The 18,655-nt window shown below is 37.4% G+C and overlaps 1 protein-coding gene across 1 annotated transcript in view; it reads left to right on the top strand.

Annotated features, from left to right (window-relative positions):
- The window catches only part of TTC6 (tetratricopeptide repeat domain 6), a 198,591-nt gene that overhangs the window by 101,475 nt on the left and 78,461 nt on the right, over positions 1-18,655 (top strand). Inside the window, exons 8-10 of the mRNA XM_070358765.1 lie at positions 5,875-5,979; positions 14,885-14,977; positions 17,505-17,579. Coding sequence (XP_070214866.1) covers positions 5,875-5,979; positions 14,885-14,977; positions 17,505-17,579 — 273 coding nt within the window. The remainder of the gene's footprint in view (positions 1-5,874; positions 5,980-14,884; positions 14,978-17,504; positions 17,580-18,655) is intronic.

Genomic DNA, 18,655 nt, shown 5'->3' on the forward strand with positions numbered 1-18,655 from the left:
GAAATGACAAAAGTACAGAAATGCCGAACAGATTCGGGTTTTCCAGGGTTTCAGGATTGGAGTGGGTGGGAATGAGTGGAGTGTGTTTATAAAAGACAACATGAGATCACTTATGGTGATGAAAATGTTCTATATCTTAACTATATCAATGTCAATATTTTGTTTGTGATTCTGTACCACAGTTTTGCAAGATGTTACCTTTGAGGTAAACTGGGTAAAAGATAGTCTCTGTGTTATTTCTTAAAACTGCATGTGAATTTATAATTAGCTTAAAAATTTAATAAAAATTATGGTTGTTGGACCAGTGCTAAAAAATTAAATTTAGTTAAAAAGAACGTGTAATAAATGACCATTTGTACAGCTAAAAATGTTCGTTGCATTTGAAATCTGAAACTATTGGGTCTTTAGTATGAACATGGTTATTACATTGGGTTGTAATATACATAGTAACCTTAGGAGCTGTGCAGGTGCTGTTAAACTAATTAACCTAGCTTGCTTTATAGTTGTGTGTGTGTATGTATGTTAGTCACTAAGTCATGTCTGACTCTTTGCGACCCCATGGACTGTAGCCCACCGGGCTCCTCTGTCCATGGAATTCTCCAGATTAGCATATTGAAGTGGGTTGCCATTCCTGTCTCCAGGAGATCTTCCCAACCCAGGGACTGAACCTGGGTCTCCTAAACTATAGGCAGATTATTTATGATCTGAGCTACCAGGGAAACCCTGCTCCATAATTACTAAATTATAGTTAGTAATTCAGTTTGCTCTGCAGTCAAGTTCTAACAGCCACCGATCTGGCTGCTTCTGTTTTCCTGATTTTCTCTTAGAAAGTTCTGAGGATTGTTGGGGAAACTGGTATACCATGATGAGTGTTTCTTTGCTAGTTTAATTTGACATATCTCTCCTGAAAGTGCATAGGTGCTTTTCCTTGAGAACAAAATAGTGCTGTTTAATGATAGATTTTTCTGTCTTCAAATTTAGAAGCTTGTATATTACTTTCTTCTAGGGAAATAATTTTATTCTAGATGCTCAAGCTGCTGAAAGTCTATCTACTACAAGGAAAGGTTTACCACATTGTATGTGACATATCATTTGAATATCTGAAATCTTAATTTCTAGGTGATCTTTGGAAGAAGAATTTTCAACTGATTTTGGAAGAGTTTTTTCATCTTTTATCAAGGAATTCCTGACTCTAGGTCTATGCAGCATAAAGGGATGCAGTGTGTCCACCAAAACAGAGGATGAATGAGATGGAAACAATTTTGAATTTCTATGGTACACGAATGAACATAGCATCTGAAAAAATCTACCTTTCTCTAAATAAATACTCTGTTGGTAGAGAAGAAATGTGATCTAGTTGAGAAATAAAAGTGGTGAAGACTCAGTATCAGCTTATAATTGTGAATTTTTATTTACGGTGTTTGGGTCTTTGGATATTACTCTAAAAGTCTGTGTAACAGCCATGCTCCAGGAGATGGTGGCTGTTAAGGTTTCGTGCTGCTGCTGCTGAGTCGCTTCAGACGTGTCTGACTCTGTGCAACCCTATGGACTGCAGCCTAGCAAGCTTCTCTGTCCACGGGGTTCTCTAGGCAAGAGTACTAGAGTGGGTTGCCATATCCTCCTCCAGGGGATCTTCCTAACCCATTGCAGGCAGAGTCTTCACTGCTGAGCCACCAAGGAATTCTGTTAAGATTTCATGCATGTGTGCGTGCTTAGTCGCTCAGTTGTGTCCAGTTCTTTGTGATGCCACGGACTGTAGCTTGCCAGTCTAGTCTCCTCTGTCCATGGAATTCTCCAGGCAAGAATACTGGAGTGGGTAACCATTCCCTTTTCCAGGGGATTTTCCTGACCCAGGGATTGGACTGTGGTCTTCTGTATTGCAGGCAAATTCTTTACCACCTGAGCTACCAGGGAAGCCACAAATCTTGTTGGGGAAAATGTTTGGTCCAATTAAGTATTGCTCAGAGTTAGTGAAAGTTACAGAAAACATAATTACCAGGAATACCATGGACTCAAACAGCTATAATTAAAAAAACTCACAATTCTTCAAATCTTGTCATGAATGCCTGATTAATTTTTTCACTTCCAACTATTTAAACATTTTTTCTTTTATTGTTTGTTTTATTATTATTATTTTATTGATAGTAGACTCTATTTTTTAGAAAAGTTTTAGACTTCCAGAAAAATTACAAAGACAGTATGGAGATTTCCCACTTTGTTCCCCCTATTATTATATTAATACAATAATGATGGGTAAATAGTGGTCCCCAAAAGATATGTGCTCAGTTGCTCAGTTGTGTCTGACTCTCTGTGACACCATAGACCATAGCCCACCAGGCTTCTCTGTCCATGGAATTCTCCAGGCAAGAATGCTGGAGTGGGTTGCCATTTCCCTCTCCATACCCAAAAGATATATCCAGATCCTAACCCATGAATGTGACCTTACTTGGAAATAGAGTCTTTGCAGATGTAATTAAGAATCTTGGAATGAGATCATCTTGGATTTAGGGTAAGCTCTACATATCTAAATTCAATATGACTGTCCTTATAAGAGGAGAAAACCCTGTGAACACATAGACACACAGGGAAGAACGCCATGGGCTGATAGAAGCAAATTGGAGCAATGCCGCTGCAAGCCAAGGAGTGCCAGGGGTGGCTGGCAACCACTAGAAGCCAGGAAGGGGCAAGGCAGAATTCTCTATAGCATTCAGAGGGAGCATGGCCCTCCCAACATTTTGATTTTGGGCTTCTTGTTTCCAGAACTCAGAGAATTAATTTCTGTTGTTTTAAGCCATCCACTGGTAATTTGCTACAGTAGCCCTAGAAAACTCCCAGTACATCTGACAGCTGTATGATACATTTGTTCAAACCAATGAACCAAATAACCATAAAGTATATTTATACTTTATGATTAATTAAGATCCATGCTTCATTTGGATTTCCTTAGTTTAAGGTAATGTCCTTTTTCTGTTCCAGGATAGAAGTGGATACCACATTTCATGTAGTTGCCATGTCTCCTTAGGCTTCTCTCAGCTGTGATAGTTTCTGGGACTTCCTTGTTTTGATGACCTTGACAGTTTGGGGGAGTACTGTCAGATATTTTGTAGACTATTCCCAAAATATCTATTATTTTATTTGGCTGCCTCTGGTCTCGGTGATATCGTATGGACTTAATTGCTCTGTGGCATGTGCGATCTTAGCTCCTCAGCCAGCATCCCCTGCATTGCAAGGTGATTCTTAACCACTGGACCACTAGCAAAGTCTCACATGATGTTCTTTTTGATTTGATTGTGTGTTATGTGATTTTGGGAGGAAGACCACTGAGGTGCCATTTTCATCCTATCATATCCAGAGTACATATTACCAATGTGATGACTTACCATTGTTGATGTTGACCTTAATTGTCCGGCTGAGGCAGTGTCTGCCAGAATGCTTCACTGTGAAGTTTTTCTTTTTTGCTCCCCTTCCATACTGTAGTCTGGAAAGAAGTTGCTATATATAGCCCAATGAAGAAACGAAGAGCCACGCTCCATCTCCTTGAGGGCAGATTATCTATAAAAACTAATTTGAATTCACCTGGACAGGATATCTCTTCTTCCCATTTATTTATTCAATCACTTTTTTATATCAGTAAGACTCATAGATGTTTATACTTTGAGTTGTGGTCAGTCATTTCGGTCATGTCTGACCCTTTGCAACCTTATGGATTGTAGCCCACCAGGCTCCTCTGTTCATGGGATTCACCAGGTAAGAATGCTGGAGTTGGGTTACCATGCCATTCTGCAGGGGATCTTCTCCACTCAAGGACTGAACCGGTATCTCCTAAGTCTCCTCCATTGCAGGCAGATTCTTCACTGCTGACCCACCTGGGAAGCCCAAGTTATACTCTAATACTATTTATTATTATTTTGCTAAGACTGTTGAGCTTTGGTCATTGAGAGCTCCTTCAATTGTCTCCTGTGTCCCTTTGACAGACCCTATCACTGTGGAATTTTTTTTTAACACTTAATTACTGGCAGTGCAGATGTTCCAGGTTCATCTTGCTTATTTCCTGTGCCAGGCCACAGAATCAGCCATTTCTACAGGAAGTCTCAGGTCCCTTAATTGGAGAATGTAATTAGAAACTAAGATCTGGCCTTTGAATGTGCTTGTTGCCCCCAGGTCTCTGTTGCTTCTAGGCCTTCTCAGCTCACACAAATACATGTCTGTATTATAACTCCTTCCTATAAATACACATATTTTAATATACATAATAAATTTAATAAATGCACATAGTGTGATATTTCTATATGTAACCATCTTTGTCTAACTTAAGCTATTCATGAGTTCATACTGATGTCTCCACCTCTAATTCACGACCACATGGATCGTTCTAACCTCGTCCCCTGCTTAATCTTTAAACTCCCAATAGTTAGTGACAAACCTGGTTGCCCCCACACTCCATCCATTTACCTAATTATTCCAGTATAGAAATTTCAGAATTATTTACCCATATTCTTGTGGAAAATAACCTTATCAACTACAGTGTAGCACAATGTACAATTTATTTTGCCTGTAGTGTTATATACTTTACTCATTTCCAAAGTTACTAAGGTCAGCAATTTTTTCTTTCTCCTTTCATTGAGATTGTTTCATATATTTATAATACAATTAGATTGTTTTGTTATATTCCACATTTCATTGTGGGATTCCTCTTGACCTCCCAAATAATTTTTAAAAAATTTCAACTTTTATTTGGAAAAAGTTGAAGGAAACAAATACAGAAACCAAACTAACGAACACATGACTACATGTGTGTTTGTAATTAACATTTTGTCATACTTGTTTCAGTTTTTTTAAAAGACATTTAAAGAACAGATTAAGTCCTCTTGTACTTCTTAATTCCATTTCTCTTCCTTTTTACCCAAGGACAGTTACTGTTACAATTGTGTTTTTTCCCCCACTCCATGATTTTTTATTTTATTAGGTGTACTTGTGACCTTAAACAATAAATCCTGTAGTTCTGTGTGTTCTAGGAACGTTTATATAAATGACGTGACTTTGTAGTTATCTTTCTAAATCATGCTTATTGTACTGTTAAATAGTATGCTACTAAGATCCATCTCGGAGAAGGCAATGGCACCCCACTCCAGCACTCTTGCCTGGAAAATCCCATGGATGGAGGAGCCTGGGAGGCTGCAGTCCATGGGGTCGCGATGAGTCGAACACGACTTCACTTTCACTTTTCACTTTCATGCACTGGAGAAGGAAATGGCAACCCACTCCAGTGTTCTTTCTTGCCTGGAGAATCCCAGGGACGGGGGAGCCTGGTGGGCTGCCATCTACGGGGTTGCACAGAGTTGGACACGACTGAAGTGACTTAGCAACAAGATCCATCTATGGTTGATAATGTTTGTGCTGGAATGTCTTTACAGTGTTTAGTTAAGTGAATATAATACATTTTATTCATCTACTTATTAATTGACATTTAGATTGGGCTATGATTTTGCTATTTCATATGCTGTATCGACATCCTTGTACATATCTCCTCATGCATATGTGAAAGAATTTCCTTAGACCATATAGCTAGAAGTGAAATTGTTGGATCGTGTGGCATGTACATTTTTCCATTTTACTAGAAACGACCAGTTTACCTCTAGTGTGATTGTACTAGTTTCCCACATCCTCGGCATCACTTGAAACTGCTGACTTTTTATTTTTGCTAATCTTATCAGATCAGATTGTATGATCAATTGTCTTTCCCAGATTTTCAGAGACTGTGGAACCAATCACCTCATTTTCTCAGGAACTAGAACTAATTTTGATAGAAGCTTGAGTGTTTATCCTAGGGGCTATTTATTAGTTTCTAATAGCCTTTTTATGTTATTTTCAAAGGTGTCTGCTTATCCAGGAGTTACAAAGTTGTTTTGGAATCTAACTTCACCCAAATTCTCTGTTCCAGTATCTGTCATGAAGGAAACCGTATATCCAAAATATGAGGTAAAATACAGAATGACTTTTCTCTATTGTTGTTTACTAATTAAACTGTATAATTAATTATGATATTAAGTTTTACTGGAAGTTACTATGTAAATTGTCAGTAAAGACTGCAATAACTGAATGATTGGATGGCACTATAGAAAGTATGCATATAATAATTATTATATATATATTATATGTGTGTACATATATACACATATACTTATAAGCTTATAACTATGTGTACACTTATACATGTACACTTATAGGTATATTTCTAAGAAAATGGTTGGACTATCCATGTTACTTTAGCTACTCAAGAAAAATATTCTCCTTTCTTTCTGAAGGACTTATTTGACTGACCAGGTATAAAGCATCTTGGGCTGTTTAGAAGATCTTTATGATATGCTTATTTGCTTTTAAAAGTGAATTTTTAGTTATTGTTTAAAAAAGTTTAAAACTACCTAATACAATTATTAATCTGTTTTCTTCTTCCCTTAAGGTATTTAACATTTTATGTTACACTGCTTATTTTAAAGGGCTTCCCTGGTGGCTCAGATGGTAAAGAATCTGCCTGCAATGCAGGATACCCGGGTTCAGTCCGTGGGTTGGGAAGATCCCCTGGAGAAGCAAATGGAAACCCACTCCAGTATTCCTGCCTGGAGAATTCCATGGACAGAGGAGCCTGGTGGGCTACAGTCCATGGAGTCTCAAAGTAGAAAAATCAAGAGAGGAAAACCAAAATAGTCTATTATTTTTCTCCCTCAAGACAATTACTGTCCACTTTTTGGTCCACTTTCTTTCATTGTTAAAAGTTCGTTTTCTTCCTCCTCCTCTTCCTTTTTGTCTCCTTTCCCCCTTTTCTTCTTCCTACTTATATTTTCCTCTTAAAATAATTCTGTGATGAACATCATTGTGCATAAAGTTTTAATGGTATTTAGAATTATTTTATTTGTGTAGGATCCTAGATAGATTACTAATAACACATATATGGAAAAGAATAAGACAAAAAAGTTAATCATAGGGAAAGAACAACCAGGGTAATAGCATAAGTCAGACATAAAGAAATTCTGTCCATATATGCCTTTGTTTGAAATGGGGTCATCAACGTCAATGTTGATATTGAAACATCTTTACATTCCTTGCATTACTTGATTATGATGTATTATTCTTAAATATTATATTGAATTCTGTTAGGCAATATTTTATTGTTTTTTAAAATATATACTAATGAGTGAAATATATATGTAGTGTATTTTTTGTTGGACTCTTATCAAGGTTATTCTTGCTTTATAAAGTTAATTGGTTAGCATTTCATTTTTTTATTATTCTGGAATTGAAAGAACATAGGAATAATCTTGAAATTGTGGAAGAATCCACTGTCTAGGAACATTTGAGCTATTTGGGAAGGTAACTTTTGACAATTAGAACCTTTTATTTTCTAATTCTTGGGTTACTCATGCTTAATATTTTTTTCTCAAGTCAATTGGTAACATATATTCTTACAAAAAACCATCTATTCAGTTGAAATTTATAAGTTTATATGCAGAGTTTGTATATAGTCTCTCTTTAGTTTTAATCTCCATTTCTAAAGTTGGATTATTTTCTTTATCATTTCTAATGATATTTGGGGAATTTTCTTTTTCCCCTAGAATAAATTTTCTAGAAGTTAATTTAGTATTTTTTTCAGGGATCTTTTTTTCACTTATTTTCAAGTACAGATGCTTTATTTTCTACTCATCAAATTGCTCTACTCACACTAGTGTAAAACCATCCATTTAATTTTTTTTTAACAAGGTTTTTGATGTATGATTATGGGCTTCTCTGGTGGCTCAAAGGTAAAGAAAGAATCTGCCTGACAGTGCAGGAGACATGTGTATGATCCCTGACGAGGGAAGATTCCCTGGAGAAAGAAATGGCAACCCGCTCCAGTACCCTTGCCTGGAAAATCCCATGAACTGAGGAGCCTGGTGGGCTACAGTCCATGGGGTCAGACATGACAGCGACTAAGCAACAATGTCTGAATCACTGTGCTATACATTTGAAACTAACACAACATTGTAATTCTACACTTCAATTTAAGATTAAAAATCTCTCTTCCCCTTCCACAGTTGTTGGATTATGGTCTGAAGGCAACCCCTGCCTACTGCTCTTTCTCTCTTTATCCTCCATTGGTAGCATTTGCTTCTAACTGAACTGACACAATAGAGGAATCTGTGATATTAGTATAGTGTTAACTAAACTGTGTGTTTATAAAGCATGGACACATATTTTTCTGTCTTTGTGTGGATAAAAGTGTGAATATAGGGAACTGAGAGAAGGCAGAATTGCCTGAACAGAAGTAAAAATTGCAGCAATTTTAAGAAGTTTGGTTAGAACTGTTGAAAATGGAGTAACACATTACAAAGCTAGTTCAAAAATAAATTGCTCTTGGTGATTGTTCAAATCCAGTGACCAGAAGGACAAAGATCCAACAGGACTTTCTGGTACAGAAAGAGGGCCCAGGACACTTTCCATTCACTAGAACTGGAATCAGACCTTTGTTCAAAGACTATTGGTTCCTTTGAATGGGAAATTCATTTAGATACAAAGATCTGTGTGCCTCATTTTTTAAAAGCAAATTTTACCTATTTACATATATTATGGTTATTGGTATTTTTTGTTTTATCCTGCCATTTGATTTTTGTTTTTTATAGATGCTGCTTTTTTTTTTTTTTTTTTTTTGAATTTGGACAAACTAAGCAATTTACTCAATCGTTCTAAAAAACAGATCAGATCAGCCACTCTGTCGTGTCCAACTCTTTGTGACCCCATGAATCGCAGCATGCCAGGCCTACCTGTCCATCACCAACTCCCGATACTTCCATTATAAAATGAAGAATTTACAAAGTCTTAACAGTTAGCAGTATCCCAGAAATCAAAATGAAACTTCATTGTACAATGACAAATTTAGTACTGTTTACATAGCAAATTTGCCAAAATGTTACAGTCCCCTTCTTTGTCTGAAAATTCATAAGCTGGATATTGCCTTTTGTTTGTTTTATATTCTTTTTATTTCTTTTCTTAAATTTGTCTTTTTTTGTTATTCCTTTTAAAAAAATTTCAGTGGTCTGAGTATAATATATTCTGATTTTATTTTTAACTATTTGGATAAATTATATTTTATTATCCCTGTTTTGGAAGTTATATATATTGTTTCTTATTCCTATGGTGGTCTCCCTAGAACATACATGTTTAATTTATCAATATCTAATATTAATCAATACCTTTATACTCTTCAAGGAAAATGCAATTATTTGAAAACTTGTTATTCCATTTACTCTTTCTTGATTTAATGTGCTCTTACTTTGATACATTTTTAGATCCTTATCTTTTAAAATTCAGAAGATATTATTCTTACCATTTTATGCAATAATCCTTAGATTTTACCCATGAATTTATCTCTCTCTTTTTTCCTTTCTACTTTTCAAGCATCTCAGACCTTTCTGTCTGGAATCATTTTGCCTTCTACTAGAATATATCTTTTAGAATTTGCTTTAAGGGAAGTAGGTCTACAGTTGGTAAAAATTCTGTTTTTTTCTTTGTTTTAAATGCCTTTATTTTACTTCATGCTTGAGGTATATTTTACTTTGTGATAATATTATTGCAGATACTTATTTTTAGCACACTAATGATGTCTCACAGTTTTCTGGTATCCACTCTTGCTACTGAGAATTGATTCTTAAATATGAACCCTTTGAAGGTTCTTTGATAGTAAATCAAAGAACCCTTTGATAATAAATTCTCTGCCTCCCCCCTTTTACTTTTAAGCTGTTCTTTTTTCTTCCATGAAGTTTTAGTATGGTGTGTCTAGTTGGAGATTTCTTCTTATTTATATTTTGGAATGATTGGGATCTTTGAATCTGTGGTTTGATATCTTTCATCAGCTATGGAAATTTTTTAGTTACTGTTTCTTCACATTTTGCCTCTATTCTGTCCTTCATTTTCTGGGTCTTTAATAACATGTATTAACTACTTTTCCCCCCCTTGATACTGGATCCTGTACAATTTCTTCTGATCTGTCTTATAGTTCAGGTTCATAAATTCTTCAGTTGTGTCTAATAATACTGTTTAACTTGTTCTCTGCATGTTTAACTTTGGTTTTATATTCCTTTTAGAATTTATCTGTTTTCTCTATTACATTCTGGTGTTTTGTATTTTTGGGTACTTGTCTTTAAATGTTTATCATTGTATTTAGAACATTATTTTTAGTAAATATTTGAGACCTAGAATGGCAGTTCTTCCTCTAGAGAAAATTTTTTGTCAGAACTTGAGATCTGTACAGTTCAACCTAAAATTGAGGTTGAGGCTTGAGTTTCTTTGAACACCTGTGTACAGAGCCTAGGCTGCAAGTCTACACAAATGCTGATTTACATCCATTCATTCCTATCTTAGGGTATAACCCTGTAATATCCTTGTAGCCTTGGATACCTGTATATTGTATATATATAAAATCAGTTTCCATACTTCAGGGAGACTCTGGGCTTGCCTGTCTGTCACCCTTGCCCCTTAAAGTTGCACATATGCAGCTCAGATTTGCAACTGTTTTGGCAAACATTTTGTGAACAAAAGCATCTTTGAATACTGGGTTTACCTTTTCAGGTTTTTGGATTTTCTCCTATATTTTTTGCCCAGTATCTCTTCATCATATTATTAGCTCTGATGCTTTGAAGATTACCTTTGTCATAATACATGCTTTCTAGTTGTTCTCAGAAGAATTGCTTGTTGCTGTTCATTGTTCAGTTGCTAAGTTTGTTCAACTCTATGCGACTCCATGGACTGTAGTGTGTCATGCTTCTCTGTCCTTCACCATCTCCCAGAGTTTGCTACAAACTCATGTCCATTGAGTCAGTGATGCTATCCAACCATCCTCTGTTGCACCCTTCTCCTCCTGCCCTCAATCTTTCCCAGCATCAGGGTCTTTTCCAGTGAGTTGGCTTTTCACATCAGATAGCCAAAGTATTGGAGCTTCAGCATCAGTCCTTCCAATGAATATTCAGGGATGACTTCCTATAGAATTGACTAGTTTGATCTCCTAGAATTACCTAGCCTGCCATAGTTAGAAGTAGAAGTCATAATTGACTTTTAAGGTAGCAAAACTGTTTCCATTTCCATCTGCATCCCAGCTTTTATTGCACACATACTAATTGTAGCAATATTCCTGTAATAGAGCAGAATTTTTACATCACATATATGTAAGCACTACTGTAATTGTCCTCTCAAGGCATGCTGGTAGGAGTAATATACTGATAGGTTCCAACATATGAACCATATTGTCTTTTTACAAAGCAGCCATTGATTGTTAGTTCTGCTGTTTTGATATAAAACACAGTGTTAAGGTTTTTGTCTTTGTTATTGTTAAAAGCATTCTTTTAAAATGTCATAGCTGCTATTCCTCCATATTTGAATATTTTGTGTAAGCATATGGCAAAATAATTTCAAAATCCTTGTGTGTCACATACTTTGTTTTTGAAGAATAATGATGAAAGTGACCAGGTATCTTTCTGCAGTGTCCAGTAATTCTCTTACATTGCATTGTGCTATAACTACTTTCCAAAAATACAACAGAGAGGATGAACAAAAATTCAATACTGATGATAACTAAAATTAGCCATTGCCTTCTCTGTATCTGTTTCATTCTCAGTAATAATTACATGATACTTTTAAAAGTTCATTTTCTACTGAATAAATATTTTAAATTTTTTAAATGCTAGTAAACGACAGAATGATCTCTGTTTGTTTCCAAGGCAAACCATTCAATATCACAGTAATCCAAGTCTATGCCCCAACCAGTAATGCTGAAGAAGCTGAAGTTGAATGGTTCTATGAAGACCTATAAGACCTTTTAGAACTAACACCCAAAAAAGATGTCCTTTTCATTATAGGGGACTGGAATGCAAAAGTAGGAAGTCAAGAAACACCTGGAGTAACAGGCAAATTTGGCCTTGGAATACGGAATGAAGCAGGGCAAAGACTAATAGAGTTTTGCCAAGAAAATGCACTGGTCATAACAAACACCCTCTTCCAACAACACAAGAGAAGACTCTACACATGGACATCACCAGATGGTCAACACCGAAATCAGATTGATTATATTCTTTGCAGCCAAAGATGGAGAAGCTCTATACAGTCAACAAAAACAAGACCAAGGAGCTGACTGTGGCTCAGATAATGAACTCCTTATTGCCAAATTCAGACTGAAATTGAAGAAAGTAGGGAAAACCACTAGACCATTCAGGTATGACCTAAATCAAATCCCTTATGATTATACAGTGGAAGTGAGAAATAGATTTAAGGGACTAGATCTGATAGATAGAGTGCCTGATGAACTATGGAATGAGGTTCGTGACATTGTACAGGAGACAGGGATCAAGACCATCTCCATGGAAAAGAAATGCAAAAAAGCCGAATGGCAGTCTGAGGAGGCCTTACAAATAGCTGTGAAAAGAAGAGAAGCGAAAAGCAAAGGAGAAAAGGAAGGATATAAATATCTGAATGCAGAGTTCCAAAAAATAGCAAGGAGAGATAAGGAAGCCTTCCTCAGCAATCAATGCAAAGAAATAGAGGAAAACAACAGAATGGGAAAGATGAGAGATCTCTTCAAGAAAATGAGAGATACCAAGGGAACATTTCATGCAAAGATGGGCTCAATAAAGGACAGAAATTGTATGGACTGACAGAAGCAGAAGATATTAAGAAGAGGAGGCAAGAATACACAGAAGAACTGTACAAAAAAGATCTTCATGACCCAGATAATCACGATAATGTGATCACTCACCTAGAGCCAGACATCCTGGAATGTGAAGTCAAGTGGGCCTTAGAAAGCATCACTAGGAACAAAGCTAGTGGAGGTGATGGCATTCCAGTTGAGCTATTCCAAATCCTGAAAGATGATGCTGTGAAAGTGCTGCACTCAATATGCCCGCAGGTTTGGAAAACTCAGCAGTGGCCACAGGACTGGAAAAGGTCAGTTTTCATTCCAATCCCAAAGAAAGGCAATGCCAAAGAATGCTCAAACTACCGCACAATTGCACTCATCTCACACTCTAGTAAAGTAATGCTCAAAATTCTCCAAGCCAGGCTTCAGCAATATGTGAACCCTGAACTTTCTGATGTTCAAGCTGGTTTTAGAAAAGGCAGCGGAACCAGAGTTCAAATTGCCAACATCCGCTGGATCATGGAAAAAGCAAGAGAGTTCCAGAAAAGCATCTATTTCTGCTTTATTGACTATGCCAAAGCCTTTTACTGTGTGGATCACAGTAAACTGTGGAAAATTCTGAAAGAGATGGGCATACCAGACCACCTGACCTGCCTCCTGAGAAATCTGTATGTAGGTCAGGAAGCAACAGTTAGAACTGGACATGGAACAACAGACTGGTTCCAAATAGGAAAAGGAGTACGTCAAGGCTGTACATTGTCACCCTGCTTATTTAACTTATATGCAGAATATGTCATGAGAAATGCTGGGCTGGAAGAAGCACAAGCTGGTATCAAGATTGCTGGGAGAAATATCAATAACCTGAGATATGCAGATGACACCACCCTTATGGCAGAAAGTGAAGAGGAACTAAAAAGCCTCTGATGAAAGTGAAAGTGGAGAGTGAAAAAGTTGGCTTAAAACCCAACATTCAGAAAACGAAGATCATGGCATCGGGTCCCATCACTTCATGGCAAATAGATGGGGAAACAGTGGAAACAGTGTCAGACTTTATTTTTTTGGGCTCCAAAATCACTGCAGATGGTGACTGCAGCCGTGAAATTAAAAGACGCTTACTCCTTGGAAGGAAAGTTATGACCAACCTAGATAGCATATTGAAAAGCAGAGACATTACTTTGCCAACAAAGGTCCATCTAGTCAAGGCTATGGTTTTTCCTGTGGTCATGTATGGATGTGAGAGTTGGACTGTGAAGAAGGCTGAGCGCCGAAGAATTGATGCTTTTGAACTGTGGTGTTGAGAAGACTCTTGAGAGTCCCTTGGACTGCAAGGAGATCCAACCAGTCCATTCTGAAGGAGATCAGCCCTGGGATTTCTTTTGAGGGAATGATGCTCTGATGCTGGGAGGGATTGGGGCAGGAGGAGAAGGGGACGACAGAGGATGAGATGGCTGGATGGCATCACTGACTCAATGGACGTGAGTCTGAGTGAACTCCGGGAGTTGGTGATGGACAGGGAGGCCTGGCGTGCTGCGATTCATGGGGTCGCAAAGAGTCGGACACGACTCAGTGACTGAACTGAATTGAGATGTAAAAATTTCATCAAACAAAGCAGCAGCATGGTTTACTTCACCATGAATCCTATGGAACTTAGGTCTTCGAGTTGTTTCTATATATCCAAATCACTGGTTACAAGATAGATAAGTAGCACATTTAATAATAACTATAACTATTGCAGCAGTTTGCATTGCAGCAATAAATATATATATAATCTAACTGACTGATACAATTCAAACCATAAAGCATTTAAGGAAATTTTCATTCCAGTTGATATTGGAATGTTTGCTTGTATTTGTCAGTGAATAGTCACATATTGATAATAGCTCTAAATAGCATGTTTTGTTCATAATCCTGATGTTAATATGCTGAAGAGCTTCAATACCACTCTTTGAGGTCACAGGATCATTGATTGTCCTGAGTCCAAGAGTGTAAGAAAGAATGTGGAAGTATCGGTTTGGCTAAGGTCCAGTGCCAAAGCCATATTGTGGGTTTTAGCCAAATACTAGGGCTGCAGCTGGAGTTTGATCTATGTTTTTTTTTTCTAGAATTATACTTTCCTATGTATTGCTCTTTTGGTAATAACGTTTTAGTATGTAACAACAGTAATCATAGGCTCTGAATTAGAAGTATTCTACTATATAGTTTAAAACTGTTATCTTTCTTTTATCACAGAGTGCACAAACAAGCAGAATTTTAATTGAGAAATTTACATCTGAAAGCAAGGAAAGTGTCATTACTTTAAATCAGCATAGGAGAAGTTCCAGGGTAAGTATAATTTTTAGTCTAACTTATGGGTTGGTGTCTTTGTCTTCCTGCAGTGTAGATATTATTTCTAGTGATTTCAGAAGTAATTTCTTGACGTTTCCTCATTCTGGGAAATGCCTCAGTGCATTGACCAGAATGTTTGCAGAGGACATATTTCCTCTTTTTCAAATATGCTGTCTTTATGACACTCAGAATATGTCATTTACTAATCAGTAGTAGGATATCTGCTGTGAGTTCTACTGAAATTCCTACAATGTCTATTTTTTCCATCATTTGTCACTGCTTGCCCAGGTCTTAAATGATCAAAAGAACATGCTGATGAATCTTTTTACCAAATGAGGGGAGGGGATTGTTTATGGCTATGAAACAGAGTAACACTGAATTCTCTAAGTGATGACTGGATTTGTGCCCATGATTTTATAGTCACTAAAGTGTATCTAAGTAAAATAACTAAATGATAAACACAGTTGGAGAGAAAAGAGATAGCGGTTGAGGGAAGAAGACAGGTATGAAATTTATATCACTGGCTTTATAAATATCCTGAACTTTATAAGGGACAAAGAGGAAATGGTTTTATTTTTCTTTCCTTAAGGCCTCCAGCCCTCTACTCCCCTTGATGATATCTTAGGATGCTGAGCGCCACAGAGTAGAGAGTCTTTGTTAACCTGGGACAAATCAGATCCCTGTTCTAGTCAATTACACTAGGTTAATATGGTTCTGTACCTCTTTCTGTATTCCCCATATAGTCAGGTGATATATTTTTTTGAGGTAATGTTTCTATTTAATGTAGATCACTTTTGCTATTTTAATATAGATAACTATTTCTTATTAAATATTTGTCCTTATGTATGTTTGAGCTTTTTATTTCTCATCAGTCTGAATGATATGGAGGTCATATCATTCTTGTTTTTTATCCACAGCACCTAGAACAGTGACCATCACATAAAAATTAATTGAACCAACAAATGACACTTTCTAGTTTGAAATGCATGGACTACTGTAGTAGCATTACTTGTACCTAACCTGTCAGGTATTCCCATTTTTAATAGCTGTTTCTAATCTAACCTCCCTGTTGCCCCTTGCAATATTCTTAAAACACAGGTGTAATTACATCACTCAATCTCAACAAACTGAATAACATCACCTATCAAAGTCAGAGTGCTTCTCTAAGTCTCATAACGTGGCCTCGGCTATATTTTCTGTCTTACCTCCCATTGTGCCTCTGCTTCCATGTAACCTCCATGTACTCTGTTCTCTGCTTGCACCAGCGTCCTTGGGGACTAACATCCCAGAACTTTGACACTTCTCTGTGCTTGTTTAGGCTATTGCGTTGGCCTGGCATGTTCTCAACCCATCCTCAGTCACATAGAGAAAATGTCACTACCTTTCACAGCCTGGCCCTAATGGTACCTCTTCTAGCTGGTCAAGCCAGGTTCCTTCTCATTCTGAATTGACCTCTGCCTCTCCTGTCCTCTCTTGACACCTGATTCATGCTATCCTTACAGTCACTGTTACAGCTGCTGTGAATTATAGTTACTACTTTATGTCTTTTTCCACCATCATACCTGAAACATGTTAGTTTTTCATACTTTCCACCCTACCTGGTGTGGTAGTACTTCCCAACTCTGTAAGTGTACTAGTTCTCATGGTAAGTAATATTTGTGTGAATGCAGCCATGAAATTGGATAAGGAAATGGCAACCCACTCCAGTGTTCTTGCCTGGAGAATCCCAGGGACGGCGGAGCCTGGTGGGCTGCCGTCTATGGGGTCACACAGAGTCAGACATGACTGAAGCGACTTAGCAGCAGCAGCCATGAAATTAAAAGATGCTTGCTCCTTGGAAAAAAAGTTATGACCAATATAGACAGCGTATTAAAAAGCAGAGAGATTACTTTGCCAACAAAGATCCATCTCCAGTAGTCATGTATGGATGTGAGAGTTGGACTATAAAGAAAGTTGAGTGCCAAAGAATTGAACTGTGTTGTTGGAAAAGACTCTTGAGAGTCCCTTAAACAGAAAGGAGATCTAACCAGTCCATCTGAAAGGAAATCAGTCCTGAATATTCATTGGAAGGACTGATGCTGAAGCTGAAACTCCAATACTTTGGCCACCTGATGGGAAAAACTGACTCATTTGAAAAGACCCTGTTGCTGGGAAAGATTGAAGGTGGGAGGAGAACGGGATCACAGAGAATGAGATGGTTGGATTCAACGGAGATGAGTTTGGGTAAACTCTGGGAGTTGGTGATGGACAGGGAAGCCTGGCATGCTGCAGTCCATGGGGTCGCAAAGAGTCAGACACGACTGAGCAACTAAACTACTCAACTACTACTAAATTGATGGATTTTAAGTTCTGACCCTATGTGTGAACATAGTGATTTCAAAATCAGTAAGAACCTGTATTTTAATTAGTATTTCTTCATTTACTCTAATTTACTCAGTTATCACTAGCCAATTGTCATCTGATATTTTAGTTTACCGAATAGTATGTAGAGTCAATGTATATTTGTCATTTGACTATTTTACAGCTTTTTTTCCTGAGAAAAGCTGCATCATTTGAAAATATCCAAAAACGTTTCAGCACACAGTCTACTGAATTAAAGGTACTATAATTTTTCAGTTTTTGTTATTAAAAGGAAATGTTCACATTTCTAGTAATAATTACCACCTATGCTTTTTGTTTGCTTTCCTAAAATAGCATGATCACTTGATTCATACAGAGTTGATTGAAATTTTGGATTTAACTGAGGATTTGGTGGCCTCTGTAAGATTGCTGTGCGTAGTGCCAATTTAAGGTTTTCAGCATCTCTTGGAAGTGTCTCATAGTCATACTTGACTTTACTTGAAAGTGAAAAGTGAAAGTGAAAGTCGCTTAGTCGTGTCCGACTCTGTGACCCCACTGGAGTTCTCCAGGCCAGAATACCGGAGTGGGTAGCCTTTCCCTTCTCCAGGGGATCTTCCCAACCCAGGGATCGAACCCACGTCTCCTGCATTGCAGGTGATTCTTTACCAGCTGAGCCACAAGGGAAAACCTGACTTCACTTGGTATATTATAAGTCAAGTCACTTATATGTTGCTCTACCATTTGCATTGAGCTCACAGTTTGTTTTATGCTGTAAGTTTATTTACAAACATATCTAGGATGCTGAGTTCGAGAGTTTAATCCTTTTTTCAGAGATTGCACCTCTTAATATGCTCCTCTTCATGTCTGTCTCATGGATTACTTCTTAAGAAGTTGGTGTCTTACTGTAAAGAAAGGTTCAGCAAATCCAGACCCAAAGTTATCATAGTTAGTAACCTCCACTTGTTTTCCACTGAAAATGGTATATTCTTCCGTGGGCCCTCCTCATAGTGGCTCCCGGTTGTGAAACTCCAGATGTTCTGTCCCAGTGTTGCACTGTTGGAAGCTCTGCAGAAGGTGTAGAGACTGAAGGTGGAAGAAATGGTGGGAGTACATGAAGCCCTCCCTTCCTCGTGACCTGGTTCCCTGGTGTGCCAGGACTGCAAGGTGGGCTCACCGTTTTAAAGCATAGATTATAAGTGTGGGACACCTACTTCCTGAAATTAAAGCAGCTGCTGGAGAGGCAGAAACCTGTTGGGACTTCAGATGTGCTGGTGGGCACCATTTTTAAATCTCTGAATGAAGGAGAAGCATGAATTGACAAGCAAGAAGGAAAAG

The sequence above is a fragment of the Bos mutus genome, chromosome 21 (assembly GCF_027580195.1).
Source record: "Bos mutus isolate GX-2022 chromosome 21, NWIPB_WYAK_1.1, whole genome shotgun sequence".
Taxonomy (NCBI): domain Eukaryota; kingdom Metazoa; phylum Chordata; class Mammalia; order Artiodactyla; family Bovidae; genus Bos; species Bos mutus.